Here is an 18,248-nt window from a genome sequence, read left to right as displayed (position 1 = left end):
ACCAAGATCAAAGATAGCATATATGATACCAAAGCAATTGTGTAGTAAGACGATCAAAGAGAGCGCATCTTCAAATTGTTGCCCTTCTTTTAACGAATCAAAGGAAGAAAAAAGGTCATATGCCTTCAAAGCACCATATGTTGTGATTTGTTTCTTGATACCTGCAACTGAAGCCCGTCTGAGATTTCTGTTTTAAAGTGTTTTAAAATCAACATACAAATCCCAACATATTTTGTACTCATCATATATTTATTTCAAATCTTCATCAACATAATATCTTAGCCTTTGAAGTTGTGGAGAAGTTTGCGAAATTCCTCAAACATATGATTGTCATCCTACACGTAAGCTAAGAAACTTTAAACACGACTATGTAATTTGTTACATGGGCGTGCGATGTAATAAAATGAGAAGCTTGACGTTTTAAACATACAAGGCTATTGTTAGAATTGGTTGTTACAAGTCAAGGATACCTTAAAATAAAATTTTGAGTAAAGAAAGTTGAATTATTTGTTAGTCTTATAATGTTTATATTATCAAGTTATTAGAAAGATTGATTGATTGATTGAAGAAAATCCCCAAGAAAAGAATGGTGCCATCACTTGTTAATATCTTATAGAGACGTCCAAATTTTTTATATCTTCATGGTGAGATGTGTGCTCTATAGAAGCATCATTCATGTATGTATTGGAAAGTTACACCACCTTTATTCTTCAATCAACCAAATACAAATCAGTTTAATGTGAATTATGTGATAGAAAGAAAGAGATGTAGCAGGCAACAACCAAACCAAAACTAGTTAAGGCTAATATGGAATTTTTTTCATGTGATTGTGGAACATGAAATACTTGGCACCAAATCTTTAGGGTTTTAGTGTTAACATATACTCCTCATGGACACAATATACAAATTTAAATCGCTCCATCAAGAGAGTTTCAATTACTCGATAATATTTAGATGTGGAGGGGCAAACAATTCCTCAGCTTCGTTTTAAAAAGCAATCAAGGCTACAGAGTCTAAGAAGCGCGCACCTAGGAGCTAAGAGCTTGACTAGAAACAGCATTATGAGATATTTGATTCCTTAATATCATTATACAATTTAGAGTAAACAACCCTCTTTCTGTCCCTGTGGTTTGGTCACTTGCCATTTCTGCCCAAAAAGATTTTTTTTTGCCATTTTCATCCTTGTGGTTTCTAAAACTTGACTTTTCCGTCCAATTCGTTAACCCCATCCAACTTTTTTGTTAAATCATGCGTATTTAGGTCTTATTACTATAGGTGCAAGTCTTTAAGGTGATTGTACAAGTTATTCAACCCATCTCTAATATGAGTTCATAATTTCCGGACAAGCAATCATCATCCCCCAATCTCCACACAAACTTTCGTCATTTCCCGGCACCACCGCAGCCGTTCATTCCCCTCTCTAGATCTCCTCAGGTCAAAGAACCAAATCTTATTTTAGTTTTATGTTTCAGACGACGGTTTCAATCAACCATTGCCACTTCAAGAATCTCTAAATCACTGTTCGATTCTTGATATGACGACTATTTCAGAGTGTACAGAGATCACCTTGGGGTTCGTGGACAAGGCAAAGCCAAAGGGTGCGTCGGTGTTCCCATCTACGGCGATGCTAAGAGTTGCAACGACTGTTGATGCTTAATTAGGGTTTCTAGAAGGAGAAGAAAGGGGTGGGTGTTCGGTGGTGAAGGAGAGGAAAGAGATGGATGCTGCGGTGGTGGAGGTTGTCGGAGACAGTGGTGGCTGCCAGAGAGGGTAGTGGTAGCAAGGAGCGGGTGAGAGAGATAGGGTATTCTGGTAAAACATAAATGTAAAATGACCAATATACCCTTGACTTAACGAAACAAAACTATCGGGATTAGTAATTTGGACGGAAATGGCAGAAAAAAATCTTTTTGAATGGAAATGGCAAAAATGACCAAACCACAAGGACAGGAATGATTGTTTACGAGCTTGTTTTTGTGACGCATGGCAGTTAATTTATGACTTGAATAAACGCAATATATCTGAAACTGGATATAAACGTTTCTAATTTGACAAGTAGAAAATCATTCAACGACGATCTTCTCCATTAGTCATTACTATTCCTTGACTTTATTTACTCTCTTACAACCACTGTAAGTAAGTAAAACAAACCAACCTTAAGGGTCAAAACTTGTGTTCCAGTTTCAATCCACCGCCTCTACCTCTGTGAATCACGTTCCATAGTGCTGTTTTCGCTTCCTCAAGAGTCTCAACTCCATGCCCTTCTTCGAACGCCAGCCTCTGTATGTTAAACTGCCAAGCACATACCTACCACCTGTTAACATCTAATACCTAACAGAAAGAAAAAAGAAGCAGCTAGGTGTTTGTGTCGTCTACCTGTGCACCTTGACGGACACGGACATCTGTCCCCTTGCTGTCTATTGATATCAGTGCTGCATCATCCACCTCTGTTTCCAACGACAGCAACTCTTTTAGAGGCTTTGAGAATATCGCATTCAGCTCCTTGAGGTTATGCTCCCCTCCATCAACAGCTATCTTGTCAGGCCGAAGATCCTCGTATTCCTTAACATTGACCCAAGCAACCGTCCCGAATCCTCCAATGAAATATATATCACTGCCAGTTCAAACAAGCATACACACTCAAACTTATATTCTGCTCCTGAAGCAAGTATTCATTCAGCACAAACCTTATATTCTGCATTCTGAAGTAGTAAAAGTTTCCCCATTGCTGTGAAGGCCCTTGCTGATGTTTTGCAATATACTGCTTATGAGCCCATTCCTGTATATATTTATTTATTTTTTTTTTGTTAAAACTTAAATCAATACTACAGCATAATACTGTACATAACTAATGATGCAAAGGGATGACGAATTAAACACACCTGCTGATCTTCAGGAAGAGGATAAACATCACCAAAAATAGTAACCCTTGCATTTGATAAGCCACTCCATCCAGGTATCTATCAACAAAACAAACAGTCAATCATATATACAGGCAGCAGCTCTCTTTAAGATCAATTCATTTGTGCTACTAACTAACCTGAACCACCAGTGTACACCTTGGATCAGCTAGCAAGTTCCTTGTGTGTATGGCCAATGGAGAAAAAGAAAATATCGGATCTGCGCACAAGTAGTGTTCAATCAGACATATATGATAGGGGCATGCACGGGTCGGTTTAGGCCCAAAACCATAACCATAACAGAGATGTCGGTTAATGGATAACCATAACCATAACCGATCGGTTATGGCGCTTTCAGTGTTATGAAGGTTATAGCGTATCGGTTATGGGTTGGTTAACAACGAATTTGGGCCTAGCTAAAAATAGCTCAAAACAATACAATTGGGCATTATTTGGGTCTGCAAGTTTGGGATTGAAAATTTTTTCACCATAGCATGAATTGTCATTACACTGTGTATAATTAGTATCTTCCTGACCTCTTTTGTCTGCGCCGCACGACCACACGCAGACGTTTGTGTTTGTTTTTCGGAAGACCTTTCATTTAAAAAGGTCTTTGCGTCCTCATTTCTTAGAAAACATGGACCATAGTCTTCTAACCTCTTCTATTCTTCTTTTTTACATCAGATACGCTCAGAACCTCCAACCCTAATCTCTCCTTCCCCGTCCAATCACCGACCTCTCCTCCTCCAGAACTGCTGCCGTCGTGCCGCCTGAACCACCACAGTCGCGCCGGTCATCTTCTCCACCCCAACCGTCCTCACGCCGCTGCCGCTCTCTCCAGCACAATCGCCGCCTCTCTCTCCATACCTCTAGCAATTGGAAGCAAGATTGTGTGGGTAGGAGGAGGAAGCTGCAGAGGGATTGAATCGCTGGTGCAGCAGCCTCTGATGCAAGCATTAGGCTCATGATTTCAAGACTCATATCTTGTTTTTGGTTTTGATTTGGGGTTTGAAGAGTAAATAATGATTGGTGTGTATATAATATTATATTATGCAGCTGTTGGTGGGAAATCATGTGAACGTTACATCAGGTTCATGTTTTTTTATTTATTTACATTTTGGGTAAAAAATAATATTGTGTTAAAGTGAAACCTACGAGGATGAATTCTTGATTTTTGACCCGTTTCATTTTAATTGAGAATGAGAGATAAATACACAAATACAATTAGAATTATCACAAGCTATTAACAGGTTTTATATGAATAAGAGTAATTAATTGTTTAATTTATTACTAACTCAATAAATATTACTCGTATTTGTATATGAACGTAAAAGGGGTTGACCTGAAACACAACCCGAACACGACACGAATTTAAATGGGTCGACACGACCCGACATGAATAAAAATATGGGTTGGGTTAGGGTTGAAGAATCTCAACACGCTAACCCGCCAACCTGAAACCCTTAACCCGTCAGCCCGCCAACCCGACACGATTGACACCCCTGGTTTAGGCCCAAAACCGAGATGTCGGTAAATGGATAACCATAATCGATCGGTTATGGCGCTTTCAGTGTTTTGAAGGTTATAGCGTATTGGTTACGGGTTGGTTAACATTGAATTTGGGCCTGGCTAAAAATAGCTCAAAACAATACAATTGGGCATTATTTGGGTCTGCAAGTTTGTGATTGAAAATATTTTCACCACATAATGAATTGTCATTACACATTTATATTAGTATATTACATAGCGTCAATAAGAATACATATAAACTATTACATTAAAAAAACACATATAATCAGTTCAGTTAAATTTTGGCTGCATGGCAACCTTGTTAGCCATAGCCAACCCACTATTTTTGGTTTTCAGAAAATTATTCATCCGACCCACCAGTTTTTGGTATGCTTCTGTTATATTGGTTTATTTGGTTATGGGTCGGTTAATTAGGTTTTATGCACATCCCTAATTAATATGTAATATCATCCGGTTAACATAAGAGGAAAGTGAATGAACTTACGGCCCATATCATCTGGTGCAAAGTCCACAAGGGAACCAAACGGGTATCCCTCACGGCGATGGTGCATCCGAGACATTACGGTACACAAGTGAGCAAACCTGGCCTTCAATTAAACACACACACACACACACTTTTTAATCAATTAAAGGCATAATTAATGAAATTGAACTGAATTAGGTTTAGGTAGATACCTGCTCCATGAGATTACGAACCGCCAAGGCCGGCCTAGGTAAGTCATGAACCGAGGTTGCACTCTGGACACCACCGGATATCGGGGTTCGGAAGAGGCCAGCCCTAGTCCCACTGCCACCGCTAGTCGTCATATCTGGTGCGGGTGCGGGTGCTGGTGGTGTGGTTTTTAGATCCTCCTCCTTCTTCTTCTTCTTTAACAAATAAATAAGTAAGAGAAAAGTAACTTCATAATATTATTGGATTGGATGTTGAAAGTTAAATCAACTGAGTGGTTGGTTATAGTATAAAAGATTGAAATGATGATACCAGAGTAGGTGGAGGTGCAGGTAGGATGGTGTTGTTGGTTCCAGCATCAACAAGTGGGTGTTCATCGTCTTGACGAGAAACAGCAGCAGTAGTAATGCCTCCATGAGATCCATATCCTGAAAGACTAGTTCTGGGAAAGCAGAATTTGAGTTTGAGTGAAGAAGCAGAAGAACGGGTGTCTTGAAAGGTTGCTGGAAGAAACATAGAGCTTGAAAGAGCTTCCATGGAAACCACTAAACTAAATAAAGATTCTTACTTTCTTTCTTTCTTTCTTTCTTTCTTTATAATAATAAAAGGGAATGAAATGAGGGCTAGGATGAACGAATGAATACACCGAGTGTTAGTTAAGGCAGCAGAAGAAAGGAAAAGATGTTGAAAACAAATATGACTCCATATTAATCTTTTGGGCCAGCCATTTCATTTGGAACCAAACCAAACCAAAACATTCATTGCCTATTTGAAGTTTTCGTCGCTGAGGACTGATGACTCCGTATTTCTAACTATGCCTTATTGGTAAAACTCGTTCTCTTTAACGATCCATCTAGTGGACGCCACCTATTCGCTTAGTCTTTCGTTATCATACAATGTCGCCGAAACTAAATGGTCAGAATAGAAATCGAACTTGGATTACATGGATTTACTTAAATGCAACATATATTTAATATTTAATTATTTAAATTTTAGCTTTTAAGATTATAAAGGAAATTAGTGGTCCATATTTTCTCTCTTTAAAATGTCTTTTGAAACCTCTCTCTCTCTCTCTCTCTCTCTCTCTCTTCGAAAAAAAGACATCACACTACGTATATGCAGTATACTCAATATTGCATATACTAACTTAGAACCTCATGTATTACATGGGTGTATATGGTGGCAACGACTTCCAGGTATGGCAGTTGTGATGGCAGCAACAGTTTCAAGAGACAGTGATGGTGGTTTCAGGTGATCGTGAAAATGATGGTGGTGGTTGTCGGTCGTGAAAGAGGGTTGGGGGAAAACATTAGCAGACCTCCATATACTATACGTGCGTGCATGTGTGTGTTATTTTAGTAAGATGGAACCCGATAAATACAAGTTTTTTTTATCTATAGATTAAACGCTATTTTAGTCAGTTATAAAATTTTTAAAAAGTAACCTTTATCCATGTTATAGACAATTTAAATTATGCTTATCCATAAGTTAGGATCAACAGTGTAGATTTTATTACCTGAGGACCAAAAGTGAAATTTGAGCATACCGATTTTATTATCTGAGGACCAAAAGTGAAATTTGAGCATACCGCGTGATCGTGTAATTCTTTCTATTTTTAGACTCATATGTTTAAATGAAGTTTTATTATAAAGGTAAACAGTAATCAAATTAAAATGCATAATTGTGTTAAATTAGAAAAATACTTGTGTGAGACATCTTGTTTTAATTTTGTTGTTAATGTAGGAGACAACTTTACCTAATCTTTGTTAACTAGACTATGTGTTATGAGCTAACTGAAAAGTACATAACGTTCGGCCACGGTATGTTATGAGCTAACTGAGAAGTACATAACGTTCGGCCACGGTATTGCCTCGTAGAAAATGGGTTTTAGCCTACCCTTTAACTATCACGTTGTGGTTTAACTAATACTTATATAAAAGAAACAAAGTAAATTTGTATGTTTGTGTTTGGATATGATTGATGGAGAAAGGTGAACCCCACCCACCCAAAGTATGAGAGGGCATTAGGGGCTTTCGCCCAAAGATGATGGTGGTGTTACGGTTTGACAAATAAATTTCGTTAAAGTGTGGATGAGATTGTAGGGGCGCCAGCCCACAAGGCGCAACCGGAGGGCAAATGCATATCATACATGCATTATTATCATATATTTTCTTTCAACAATCATTTCTTTTCTTCACTGCACATACAACCCAAATCATTTTATATATATATTCAATAATAAAACAAGAAGACAATTAAGAATGAAGATTGTTACAAGGAAAGCAACCACACTTGTGACCACAACACTGCAGATTTACAATCTTTTTTGCTTCTTCATTCACCTTTTGAATTTTGTCCGTGTGCTCAAGCTGTGCTGCCGCTCTCAGTTCATCTGCTTTTCTATGAACAATTGTCATTTTTCTCATCAACTTTTCCTCCAATTTTGATCTCATCTTTTGAATTTTCACCTACAAATATAATATATAATCCCAAACCATTATACTAAAAATATATATAGTACTTCTTTCAATGCAAACTTTGTTTAATTGATATAGTCAAATCCCAACATGGCTTCATTTTCCTACTTCCTACTCCTAAACCTTTTTCTTGAAAAGTTTTAGCCAACACTCAACACTTGTATCACTTTATACCACACAAAACATACACACATTAATTTCATGTTTATACAAAGAAAATATTACCTCAAGCTTTCTTGATTGAGCTTCTGCATTTGCAACTTGGAGGTCCACCCAAGCTTGAATTTTTGCTTCTTCTCTTTGGTACCTACACAAAAGTCAACCCAAAACCATCTTCAAAGTCATGGCAATGTGGCGGCACAGTCATCCATTTCTAAATCCTTTTGATTTATAGATACTACTTTATCAAGGGGTGTTTAACGAATCAAATATTCGGATTATTTGAATTTTGAAATTCTGAAGCAAGATTCAAATTTGAAACAGTTCCGACTAATTCGATTCGAGTTTGGATTTCGAATTCAGTAAAAAAAATATGTTTTAATTCCAATTTCAAAACCGCTACAAACTTGAGTTTTTTTACAACAAAAAAAAAATACAAGTTTATAAAACAAATAAACCGTTCAAAATTAAAACATTCAAAACATCCTAAATATTTGAAGAGGTAGGTCCCAGCAGAACCCAGTTGGACCCGCAAGACTCACCTTAAAGAGGGACGTCTGCGCAGTTGGACCCGCAAGACTCACCTTAAAGAGGGACGTCTGCGCAAAGACCAACTGGATCCGCAGGACCCACCATGCTCAGAGAGATGACGTCCTTACGCGCAGTACGCAAGCTGTTCCCGCAGGAAAAGCCTCCCAATGGTGACGTACCCCGCCTGTTCCCGCAGCTGCGGATACTAGCCATCAGGGAAGGCTACCCGCACTAACAGCAAGGCTACACGCACAAGGCACTAACTCAAAATAATTCAGTAATGTCACCTGAAGAAGGAGCAAGCCGGGAATACTCCGACCCAAATGAGCCAGTCCGTACGCTACTGGAGGATCTTTTGTACTATACCTGCCAAAGTATGGACAAAAGATCTGACCAAAGCAGCGACAGCTCACTGACAACAGTACGACGAGGAGCACGCTCCAGTACTTAATGTCACTATCAGCCGCTGCCTACTCACTAACCCCTGTCGTGGCACGTACATAGCCTGCAGTTGGTGGAAAAGGAATAGTACACAGCCGGCCATGTCACTATCAGCCGCTGCCTACCCACCAACCACCAGCATGGCACGTGCGTAGCCCACAGTTGGTAGAAAAGGAATATTATACAGCTGGTAGTACCTGCTTGAAAACCTACCTTCGGCTATAAATACTCCAACACCTTGGAACGGTATCATTATCTTATATCTCCATATATTATCTGATATCTGCTCTAGCAATTTCTCTTAATATACACTTATATTCAAGAGCAATCTAGTCTTATTCTCACGCCGGAGGGTGGTCACAAGGAGGTACCCCCCTTTCTCAGTGACGAGCTCACGGTGTCTGTTTTGCAGGTCATCAGAGGAATAACCATCTTTGCCGGACCTAACCCTCGTGGAAACATCTATTTAACCCCCAGATTATCCGTAATCTGCCCGGGGTCACTTAGTGTTTCTTCATTGGCGCCATCCGTGCATAAAAGCTAGAACTAATTCTTTTTCAGTTTTTTCAAAACTTCTGGAAAGATGGTTAAGGTTACTCCGTTGCCAAGGCCAACGAGTGACCAAGAAACTCCGGTAACCACAACCCCAGCTACTGGGGGGAACACCGGCGAGTACACAAATTTTACGAACACTACCCCGGTTACCTAAGCCGGGGCAAGTGCAGTAAATTTTACGAACACTACCCCGGTTACCCAAGCCGGGGCAAGTGCAGTAAACAATCCTCCCCTGGGATTCATTGATACCCAGGTGGAAAGACGACAGACGAAGCTCCCCCGCCAAACACTTGATCAAGTTAAAGCGTGGGCGGAAGCACGTCAGAAGGAATTCCAAGCTGAGTTGGATGAACGCTTACGTTCACTCCAACAGGCTGACGAATTCGGAAGCACTCGACAACAGCTCAACATAAGCAATGAGTGCGAGTACTGGGACGATGATTCGGAGGAGTCCGACAGCGACGCAAACCCTCGCCATAGGGCGAAAGGGAAGCGTAAGGAAACGGACTTCCAACGAGAAAGGAATTTTGGAGAAACCTTCAAACAAAGGAACGCGGGGGGAAACCCACGTGACTTCTCCAAAACCTTTAGACCGACTGTTGCAAATGTGGGAACGTCCAAGTTTGCAAGCGACATTGCGGAAGCAATCGCCCCGAAGAGTGCTAAACAGATGTCCAACATCGGCACTTATGATGGTATATCTGACCCAGACGATCATTTGAACAGATTCATAGCGGGGGCAACCGTCAGCAATTGGACGGAACCCACGTGGTGTTATATGTTCCAAATGACGCTTGTTGGGGCAGCCAGAGCGAGGTTCGACCGTCTACCGGTCCACCACATCTACGATTGGGCTGACTTCCAGCAAAAGTTCAGCCAACACTTCAGTCAACAAAGAAAGTATACCGAAGAGCAATGGACGATCCTCAACTGCATCCGAGAAGAAGATGAGTCTTTACTAGACTTCATCACGCGCTTCAATTCAAAGAAACTGAGTCTGGGCACCATAAGCGAAGATCTTGTTCGCGCAGCTTTCATTCAAGGCGCCGAATACCCAGAGCTTATCCGCACATTGACGGGTAAAGACGGCATGCCATCCACATGGGATGCCATCATGACAGCAGCTAAACGCTTCGCGGAAACGGAAAAGCAACTGGGTAGAGATCTTCCCCAGAGCACAAACCTCTACACTCAGAAAACAAGAGAAAACAACGTCCTTACCGCCCGACTAAACAAAAAGAGGAAGCTAGGCATTTGGCAGTCAAGGGTAAACTTTGACACCTCATCCGGCTCACACCCTTGGTTAGGCGGAAGGGATAACATGCAGTTGTCGAACCGGAACTCCAGATGGACGCCACTCACCAAAAGCGTCACCGAGATATTCGCCACCGAGAGGCTCCCATGGCCAGAGGCTCCAATTATCCGACAGCGTCCAAACGCTGATCAAAGCAAATCCTGTGACTTCCACAGGACAAAAGGCCACACCACCGAGGAATTCTTAGACTTGAAGGACGTCATCGAAGCATTTGTCAGAGATGGGAAACTCACGCACCTCGTGGCGCAATGAACGCTGAGCAGGCTAATGCGTGTAGAACCCCAGTTGGGGAAAACACGAATGAAACTGCAGCTTCAATGTTGGAGACTACATACTGCGTAAACAACGAGATTCCGAACCAGGTGTATATCGGCTCGAAAGGCTCGATGACACCCCCATCCCTAGAACATGGAAGGGAGCTCAATTACACAGGTTGCATGTAGATCAATTCCAAACTTGTAAAGAAAAGGCCCAGAGCCACTTCTAATGGAAATGATTCTCCTTATTACATTGACGCTGATGGTCTTACATTTATACTTATGAACTTTCCACACTGATATGCCGGTATTCACCGCATAAATAAGTGGGGAAGTAAGTCGTTGCATGTGGACGGCGGCAAAACCCGCATAAACACAAAACGGCAAAAATTTCTAAGAGATGACAACCTTCACGCATGTCAGTTATAGGTAAAGTTTGGTCATCCCACTAAATGAAAGTGACGGTCCTACCCGCACAATCATGATAGAGGAAACTGAACATTAACCTATTGACAACCGCGCGTCGAAAGGTTTAACTTATTCAAAACACTGATGCCGGTATTCACCGCATAAATAAGTGGGGAAGTAAGTCGTTGCGTGTGGACGGCGGCAAAACCCGCATAAACACAAAAAACGGCAAAAAATTTCTAACGAAAACCTTCACGCAGGCTAGTTATAGGTAAAGGTTGGTCATCCCACTAAATGAAAGTGACGGTCCTACCCGTACAATCATGATAGAGGAAACTGAAAACTAACCTATTGACAACCACGCGTCGAACGGGTAACTTATTCAAAACACTTGGAAAATTGCTAATTTCAACTAAAGTATGCACGAGCGAATCATATATTGTTTATGAGGCAAAACAAGTGCCAAATTAAATTATAATATGCATGAGCAAGTCATATAACGTTTATAAAGCAAGTCATCCAGTGAAAGTGGCGGTCCTACCCGCATAAACATTTATATTTCATAAAAAAATTCAAACATTACAAGAATGGCCGGGTATCTACCCGCCTACAGAAATATAAATCTATCCTAACGGTGGGAAGGGATCTCAAGGTTCAAACTTTAGGACCACTCCCTCCAAACCCACTTGTACCCGCACCATCAGTTGGCTGTGGCGGTTCAAGGAAAGTCTTGAGAATGGTTAGCCCATTATCAGCAGCAGCAATTTCGTTCACCTTCTCCACCACCGGATGCGGGAAGGCAGCATACTGGTTCACTGCTTGGTCATAGGCAGCTTCAGTGTCCACGTCATAAAGAGGGAAGTTGGAAGGCGGGATGCCCTTCTCAACAAACCCCAGACCAAGCAAGAAACCAGCCTTTTCCCAATCCTCATGAGAAGCGTTGAGGGCTGCGCTCATGGCATCGTCATAAGATGTGTTCGTGAAGATCCGATGCACAACCTACAAAAAAAAATATATGTATCAAAAACTTTTCTAAGTATAAAGAAAAGCGTAAAGACATTATGAAGCTACGCATACCTGCGACAACGCTTCTCGTAAAAGCTATTCCTTGGTGATCAGAGCTTCCTGGAGGGCAGCTTGAGCTTGGTTGCAGGCGCGTTCGGCTTCATTTTTGTTAAGGTTGGCAAGCAACACTTCCTTAGCAGCAGCCTCTTCAACGCCCTTCAGCTTACGCTCAGTATGATCAAGCATACCCCTCTGGTCCAAGATCTCTTGAAGCTTCTTGGCGTCTTCCATGGCCAAGGCATCATGAGCCTGCTGGAGCCTCTCTAGTTTGGCTTTAAGCTCCTCATTCTCGACGCGCAGAGGCTCAGCAATGGCTTCAGCTTTGGTGGCCCTCTCGGTCGCGTTCCGCGCAGTTTCCTTAGCCAACCTAAGCTGTTCGTTAACAGCTTGGGTAGCCTTGGAACGGGCCTCGAGCCGGGCCTGAACTTCAACCTTGAGGGCCTTGAAGGCCTTTTCCTTCTCCGCAGCAACGGCCAGAAAGTCTCCTGTTCTCCTCCCGGATAGCCCGCGCCTGAGCCACTTCCCGGCTACGCGCCGTCTTTAACTTGTCGTTTTCACGACAAAGCAACTCGACGCGCGGCTGCATCCGGGCAAGGAGAATCCGAAGCTCGTTCGTCAGCCTACCCTCCTGGTAGCTAGACATAGCTTCCCCCAACGCACCACTTGGGGCGGCGTGACGCGCCCACTCGACGCAGTCCACAGCCGTCCGAAGGGTTGTTCCTCTGCGGATGTTCCACCGTGGAACATACACCTTATTGGAATCCGACACTGTAAAAACAAAAAACAGTTAAAAAAAAGGCCTAAATAACCCTACGCACCTGTAGGGTCGACAACAGGCCGATAGCCGCCAAACCCATCACCCGAACCTAAGGGATATCCATCCAAGAGGTCAGGCAGATGGGAAGGAGGCAGAGATTGGCTAGAAGCCCCAACCCTGAACATACCTGCTGAACCGGCCGGGGACGAGGTAGTCGCCGGTGCCGGAGGCACGGTTGAAGCCGCCGCGGTAGAGACCATCGGAGGTGAACTCACTGGAGGTGAACTCACAACCGTGGCCGCCGCTGCGGAGGAGCCCGCAGAAACAATCACCACCGGCTCAGTGAATGATGCAGTGAATATGGCACTGACAGCCGGCGGAAAGGACGTTACAGTTGGAACAGTTGCCTCAACGGGATGAGCAACTGAACCAATGCTGCAAACAGGCGCAGCTGCCTGGGTCATCGCCTCGGGTAGGTTGACCAAACCTACCGTCGTGGGTCTAGAACTGCTCCTTCCCGCATCACTTTGGAATGCGGTTACATCCACGCCTGCATGAAGACAAGATATTAAAAACAATGGCGAAAAGAATTGCGGGTAAGATAAATAAAAAGTACTTACGAGTTATCTTAATCTTGAAGGTTCTGACGGGCGGGGACGAACCCGATGGAACTGGCCTCTTCACGCCAGTCACCGTCGTAGAACTTGGTCGCGCGGAGGTGGCAGCTGTCTCAACCCCCGAGATAGTTGTCTCACCACCACCAGGGTTCCCCGCCGCCTTCTCACTTTCGGTGTCCGAGTCAGACCGGTTCCCCTGATCGGCAGTGGAGGCAACCTTCGCCTTGCCCTTCACACCGGCAGCTTTCTTCTTCCTCACGAAAAAAGGACCGTCTGCGGATTCCTCATCAGAAGATGACAAAATTAGAGAAACTCCAGCACAGGTTTGAGCATGAAGAAGGCGAGGGTTAATGAAACCCTTTCCTGGCCGCGTGGCGCTCAGAATTTCGTGGCCTGGCGGGTAGACCTCCACAAACCGATCCGCCGTTTGCTCCAAGATGGGCAACTCGTTCTCGTCGAGAGCACGAGTACCCAACCGAGCGGGACCACCGCTCTCACGCGGTTGCAGAAGCGACTGCAAATTGTTCCCCTCTGAAAATAAACAGAAGCAGTTAGAAGAAAAACCCTAAATCAGCAAAAAGAGATGGAGCATACCATAGGGAATAGAATTCGAACCGTATTCAAGAACGATGGGAATCTGTGGCGCCTCTGCCCCAACATCCTTCCATACCCGGCTCATCCCAAGCATCACCATCCCAGACTCCGCAAAGCGATAAACCGGAGTCTGGATCCGGGAGATCTTGGTAAACCATTCCGCCTCCTGGTAGTTGGAGGCGTGAAGGTTCGGGAGTGCTCTCCCGTTCTTGAATGTCATCGCTATGGGGACGACAAGGGCAGAGATATAGAAGAACTCCCGCTTCCAAGACCGAAGACTGCGCTCGGTAGCACAGATCTTCAAACCCTTGATCCGAGTAATCAGGGTATACCAGCCCTGGATGCACCTCCAGGAGTAGAAGGTCATCAGGCGGTCGACGCGAGGCTCAACGCCCAGAATGTGGCACACCCATTCAAAGTGGCGAACCTTTGCGATCGCCATCGGGTGCACCTCCGTCAAATGTACACCGTGTTTCTCCAGAACACGGTACACAAACTTCGTCAATGGGAACCTGAGATTCCCATAGATGAAGAATGCAGCATACACCCCTATCTTGCCCTTGGGGGCATCGTACACCGTCTGGTGAGGCTCAGGAAACTCAGGCTCGAAAGGCTCGAGCATGAACTTCTTGACGATGTAGTGATACAGGTCGACGGAAAGAGCACACTGGCACTCGCCAGAAGTACTCTTATCATCCTTGTCAGACGCTGACATCGGGTTCTCCGTGTACACGTCAGACTCCTCGGCAGTAGCCTCAGGATCATGAGTAGAAGACATCTTGGAGGTATGAAAGAACGATTTCAGGAGAATGCTCGACGGAAAAGTTAGAGTATTCGCCGGAAATCGCTTAGAAGAAGAAGTGAAACTGTGAGTTGAGATGCATCCTCTCCTCCCTTTATATACTCATCGCAATGAATGCGATGAATTTAATGCAGAGGAGAGAGGAAAGCGCAGGTGCAATGAAACTATGACACGTGGAAAGAGCACGCTGGCAACAGCTGTTGACAGGACGCGTGCCGTAAACTTCGCGCCCACGCGCCCGAAAACTCGCGCCCACGCGCCTGAAAAAGCGTCTGGAATGACCATATACTGTCACGTCGCCATAACTTCATGCACGTCCTGAAACTGTCAAAAGAAACCGTCACACCACGCTGACGTCCCTTCAACAGTTGGACTGTTCTTATCCTTTCACCAACTCTTCGAATTTCAGAAAGATTCAAAAAGATTCAAAAATAAGAGGGAATACACCCCCTTACCTTGGCAACCAAGTAACTATAAGACAGGTGCGGGTACAGTGTTAAGGCAAAACTCTTCACATACTTAGCACCCGCAGGGAATTGAAGCCAAGAATACCTTGGCAACCAAGTAACTATAAGACGGGTGCGGGTACAGTGTCAAGGCAAAACCCTTCACATACTTAGCACCCGCAGGGAATTGAAGCCAAGAATACCTTGGAAGTAAAGTAACTATAAGACGAGTGCGGATACAGTGTCAAGGCGAAACCCTTCACATACTTAGCACTCGCAGGGAATTGAAACCAAGAAGGATCTTCTGGGCCATGCTTGTGGAAAGGGATATAACATCCCCGTATAGCGGGAACATTGAGAACTAGATTGTTTGATGCTCCAAGATGGAATTGGTTGTTTAAACATAATTGATCACTATGTCTAAAACTACCAAAACCTCGTGGAGAACCTATACAACTGAAACTCAACGCTCCTGACTTGCGAGGAGGTTACACACCTACCCGCATCATACCCAAAGATCAAGCAGAAAAGTGGGAAATTCTGCGTGACATTAGGAAACCCGCGGGAAGAATCCCCACGGAGAACCTTAAAACTAAACCCTTTTCGAAACCCCTTGCTTAAGTCCAAAAGATCACCTCACTTATTAACAATTCATGAGAAGAACATTGGACTGGGGGGACTTGAAGAGGTAGGTCCCAGCAGAACCCAGTTGGACCCGCAAGACTCACATTAAAGAGGGACGTCTGCGCAGTTGGACCCGCAAGACTCACCTTAAAGAGGGACGTCTGCGCAAAGACCAACTGGATCCGCAGGACCCACCATGCTCAGAGAGATGACGTCCTTACGCGCAGTACGCAAGCTGTTCCCGCAGGAAAAGCCTCCCAATGGTGACGTACCCCGCCTGTTCCCGCAGCTGCGGATACTAGCCATCAGGGAAGGCTACCCGCACTAACAGCAAGGCTACACGCACAAGGCACTAACTCAAAATAATTCAGTAATGTCACCTGAAGAAGGAGCAAGCCGGGAATATTCCCGCCCAAAGCCGGGAATACTCCGGCCCAAATGAGCCAGTCCGTACACTACTGGAGGATCTTTTGTACTATACCTGCCAAGGTATGGACAAAAGATCTGACCAAAGCAGCGACAGCTCACTGACAACAGTACGACGAGGAGCACGCTCCAGTACTTAATGTCACTATCAGCCGCTGCCTACTCACCAACCCCTGTCGTGGCACGTACATAGCCTGCAGTTGGTGGAAAAGGAATAGTACACAGCCGGCCATGTCACTATCAGCCGCTGCCTACCCACCAACCACCAACATGGCACGTGCGTAGCCCACAGTTGGTAGAAAAGGAATATTATACAGCTGGCTGTACCTGCTTGAAAACCTACCTTCGGCTATAAATACTCCAACACCTTGGAACGGTATCATTATCTTATATCTCCATATATTATCTGATATCTGCTCTAGCAATTTCTCTTAATATACACTTATATTCAAGAGCAATCTAGTCTGATTCTCACGCCGGAGGGTGGTCACAAGGAGGTACCCCCCCTTCTCAGTGACGAGCTCACTGTGTCTGTTTTGTAGGTCATCAGAGGAATAACCATCTTTGCCGGACCTAACCCTCGTGGAAACATCTATTTAACCCCAGATTATCCGTAATCTGCCCGGGGTCACTTAGTGTTTCTTCAATATTCAAAGTGGTAACTTACACATGTTTATAGCAACTGACAAACATATTAAGAATATGTATATATGTAATAAACAAAATATCTATAATTTGAATTTGAATCAAATTTAAAATCATAAAGTCATATCGGATTCGAAATTCGATGATTAAATTGAATTCGAGTTTTCAAAAACCGAATTAGAATCGAATTTTGAGTTCTTGGAGTCTGATTCGGTTAGTGAACACCCCTAATATTATACTATTTATAGGGATCACAAGTTCAGAAAATGGAAAACACAAACACAAAGAAACAGTTTAGACCTTAGACAACAGTTGTTCTTTTCTTCTTCTTCCCAATTAGAAGCACCCGAAATGCTCTTTCGACATTCATTACCAATCTCAAAGTGTCTGAGGCTCTTAGAGATATCCTCTTCTTCCTCCTCTCTGGAGGTCCAGTTTAAAACATGATCCGGCTTCTTTAACTTTGCTAAATGGCACTCTTTTATGTCTAAGGATTCCATAACCGCCAACGGGCCTGATCTAGTTGCAGGCGTGTTGTGTCGCGGTGGAGACAAGTTTTTGAATGGGGTCGGGCACCTCGAAGTGGTGGAGCTTCCGACTGCTGTCATCTCGGTCCCAATGTCCCTACTCTTGATGGAAGTTTCTTTGAATAGGAAGCTTTCGCTCACCGGCTCCAACTTCAATACCTCATTGCTGAATTTATCTACAATTGATCGGATTTGAAAATGCGTCATGCTATAGCTACACCAACCCCTTGATCTTACACCATCAAGTAGTCGTCCAAAAAAAGTTCTGACGGCCGTTTTGACCAAAATTGTCGCACTTCAAAAATTATTGGTCAGAACGGCCGTTTGAACAATATTTGGACGACTATTTTGACCAAAGTGGCTCAAACTTTGAAACTTTTTTTTTGTCAGAACGGTCGTTTGTCAAATATTCTGACAGCCGGTCTAACCATAACCATAGACGGTTAAACTTAGATTTTTCTTGTTTTTGTCAAAACGGCAGCTCGACCTCTATTCGGATAGT

General features: G+C 43.6%; 2 protein-coding genes across 2 annotated transcripts; both read right to left on the bottom strand.

Moving 5' to 3' along the window:
* Nucleotides 1–1,994: 1,994 nt before the first annotated feature.
* Nucleotides 1,995–5,637, bottom strand: LOC143574605 (non-canonical heme oxygenase HOZ, chloroplastic-like). The gene is made up of 8 exons (XM_077059189.1): nucleotides 5,413–5,637; nucleotides 5,106–5,297; nucleotides 4,915–5,017; nucleotides 3,041–3,120; nucleotides 2,883–2,960; nucleotides 2,688–2,779; nucleotides 2,377–2,614; nucleotides 1,995–2,292 (listed from the first exon to the last, which is right to left on the bottom strand). The coding sequence occupies exons 1-8, from the start codon at nucleotides 5,635–5,637 to the stop codon at nucleotides 2,164–2,166; spliced, it is 1,137 nt and encodes a 378-aa protein (XP_076915304.1). The 3' UTR covers nucleotides 1,995–2,163.
* Nucleotides 5,638–7,344: 1,707 nt separating this feature from the next.
* LOC143574604 (uncharacterized) lies at nucleotides 7,345–17,953 on the bottom strand. Its single transcript, XM_077059188.1, has 3 exons — nucleotides 17,520–17,953; nucleotides 7,803–7,884; nucleotides 7,345–7,568 (listed from the first exon to the last, which is right to left on the bottom strand). Exons 1-3 carry the CDS (start codon nucleotides 17,951–17,953, stop codon nucleotides 7,356–7,358), a joined length of 729 nt encoding a protein of 242 aa, XP_076915303.1. The 3' UTR covers nucleotides 7,345–7,355.
* Nucleotides 17,954–18,248: the final 295 nt, after the last annotated feature.

This window comes from Bidens hawaiensis, unplaced genomic scaffold, assembly GCF_021521415.1.
Source record: "Bidens hawaiensis isolate Kalapana, Puna unplaced genomic scaffold, B.hawaiensis_p1.1 tig00027066_1, whole genome shotgun sequence".
Classification (NCBI taxonomy): Eukaryota; Viridiplantae; Streptophyta; class Magnoliopsida; order Asterales; family Asteraceae; genus Bidens; species Bidens hawaiensis.
The sequence above is the reverse complement of the archived record's forward strand: the minus strand, read 5'-3'. Positions and strand labels throughout refer to the sequence as shown.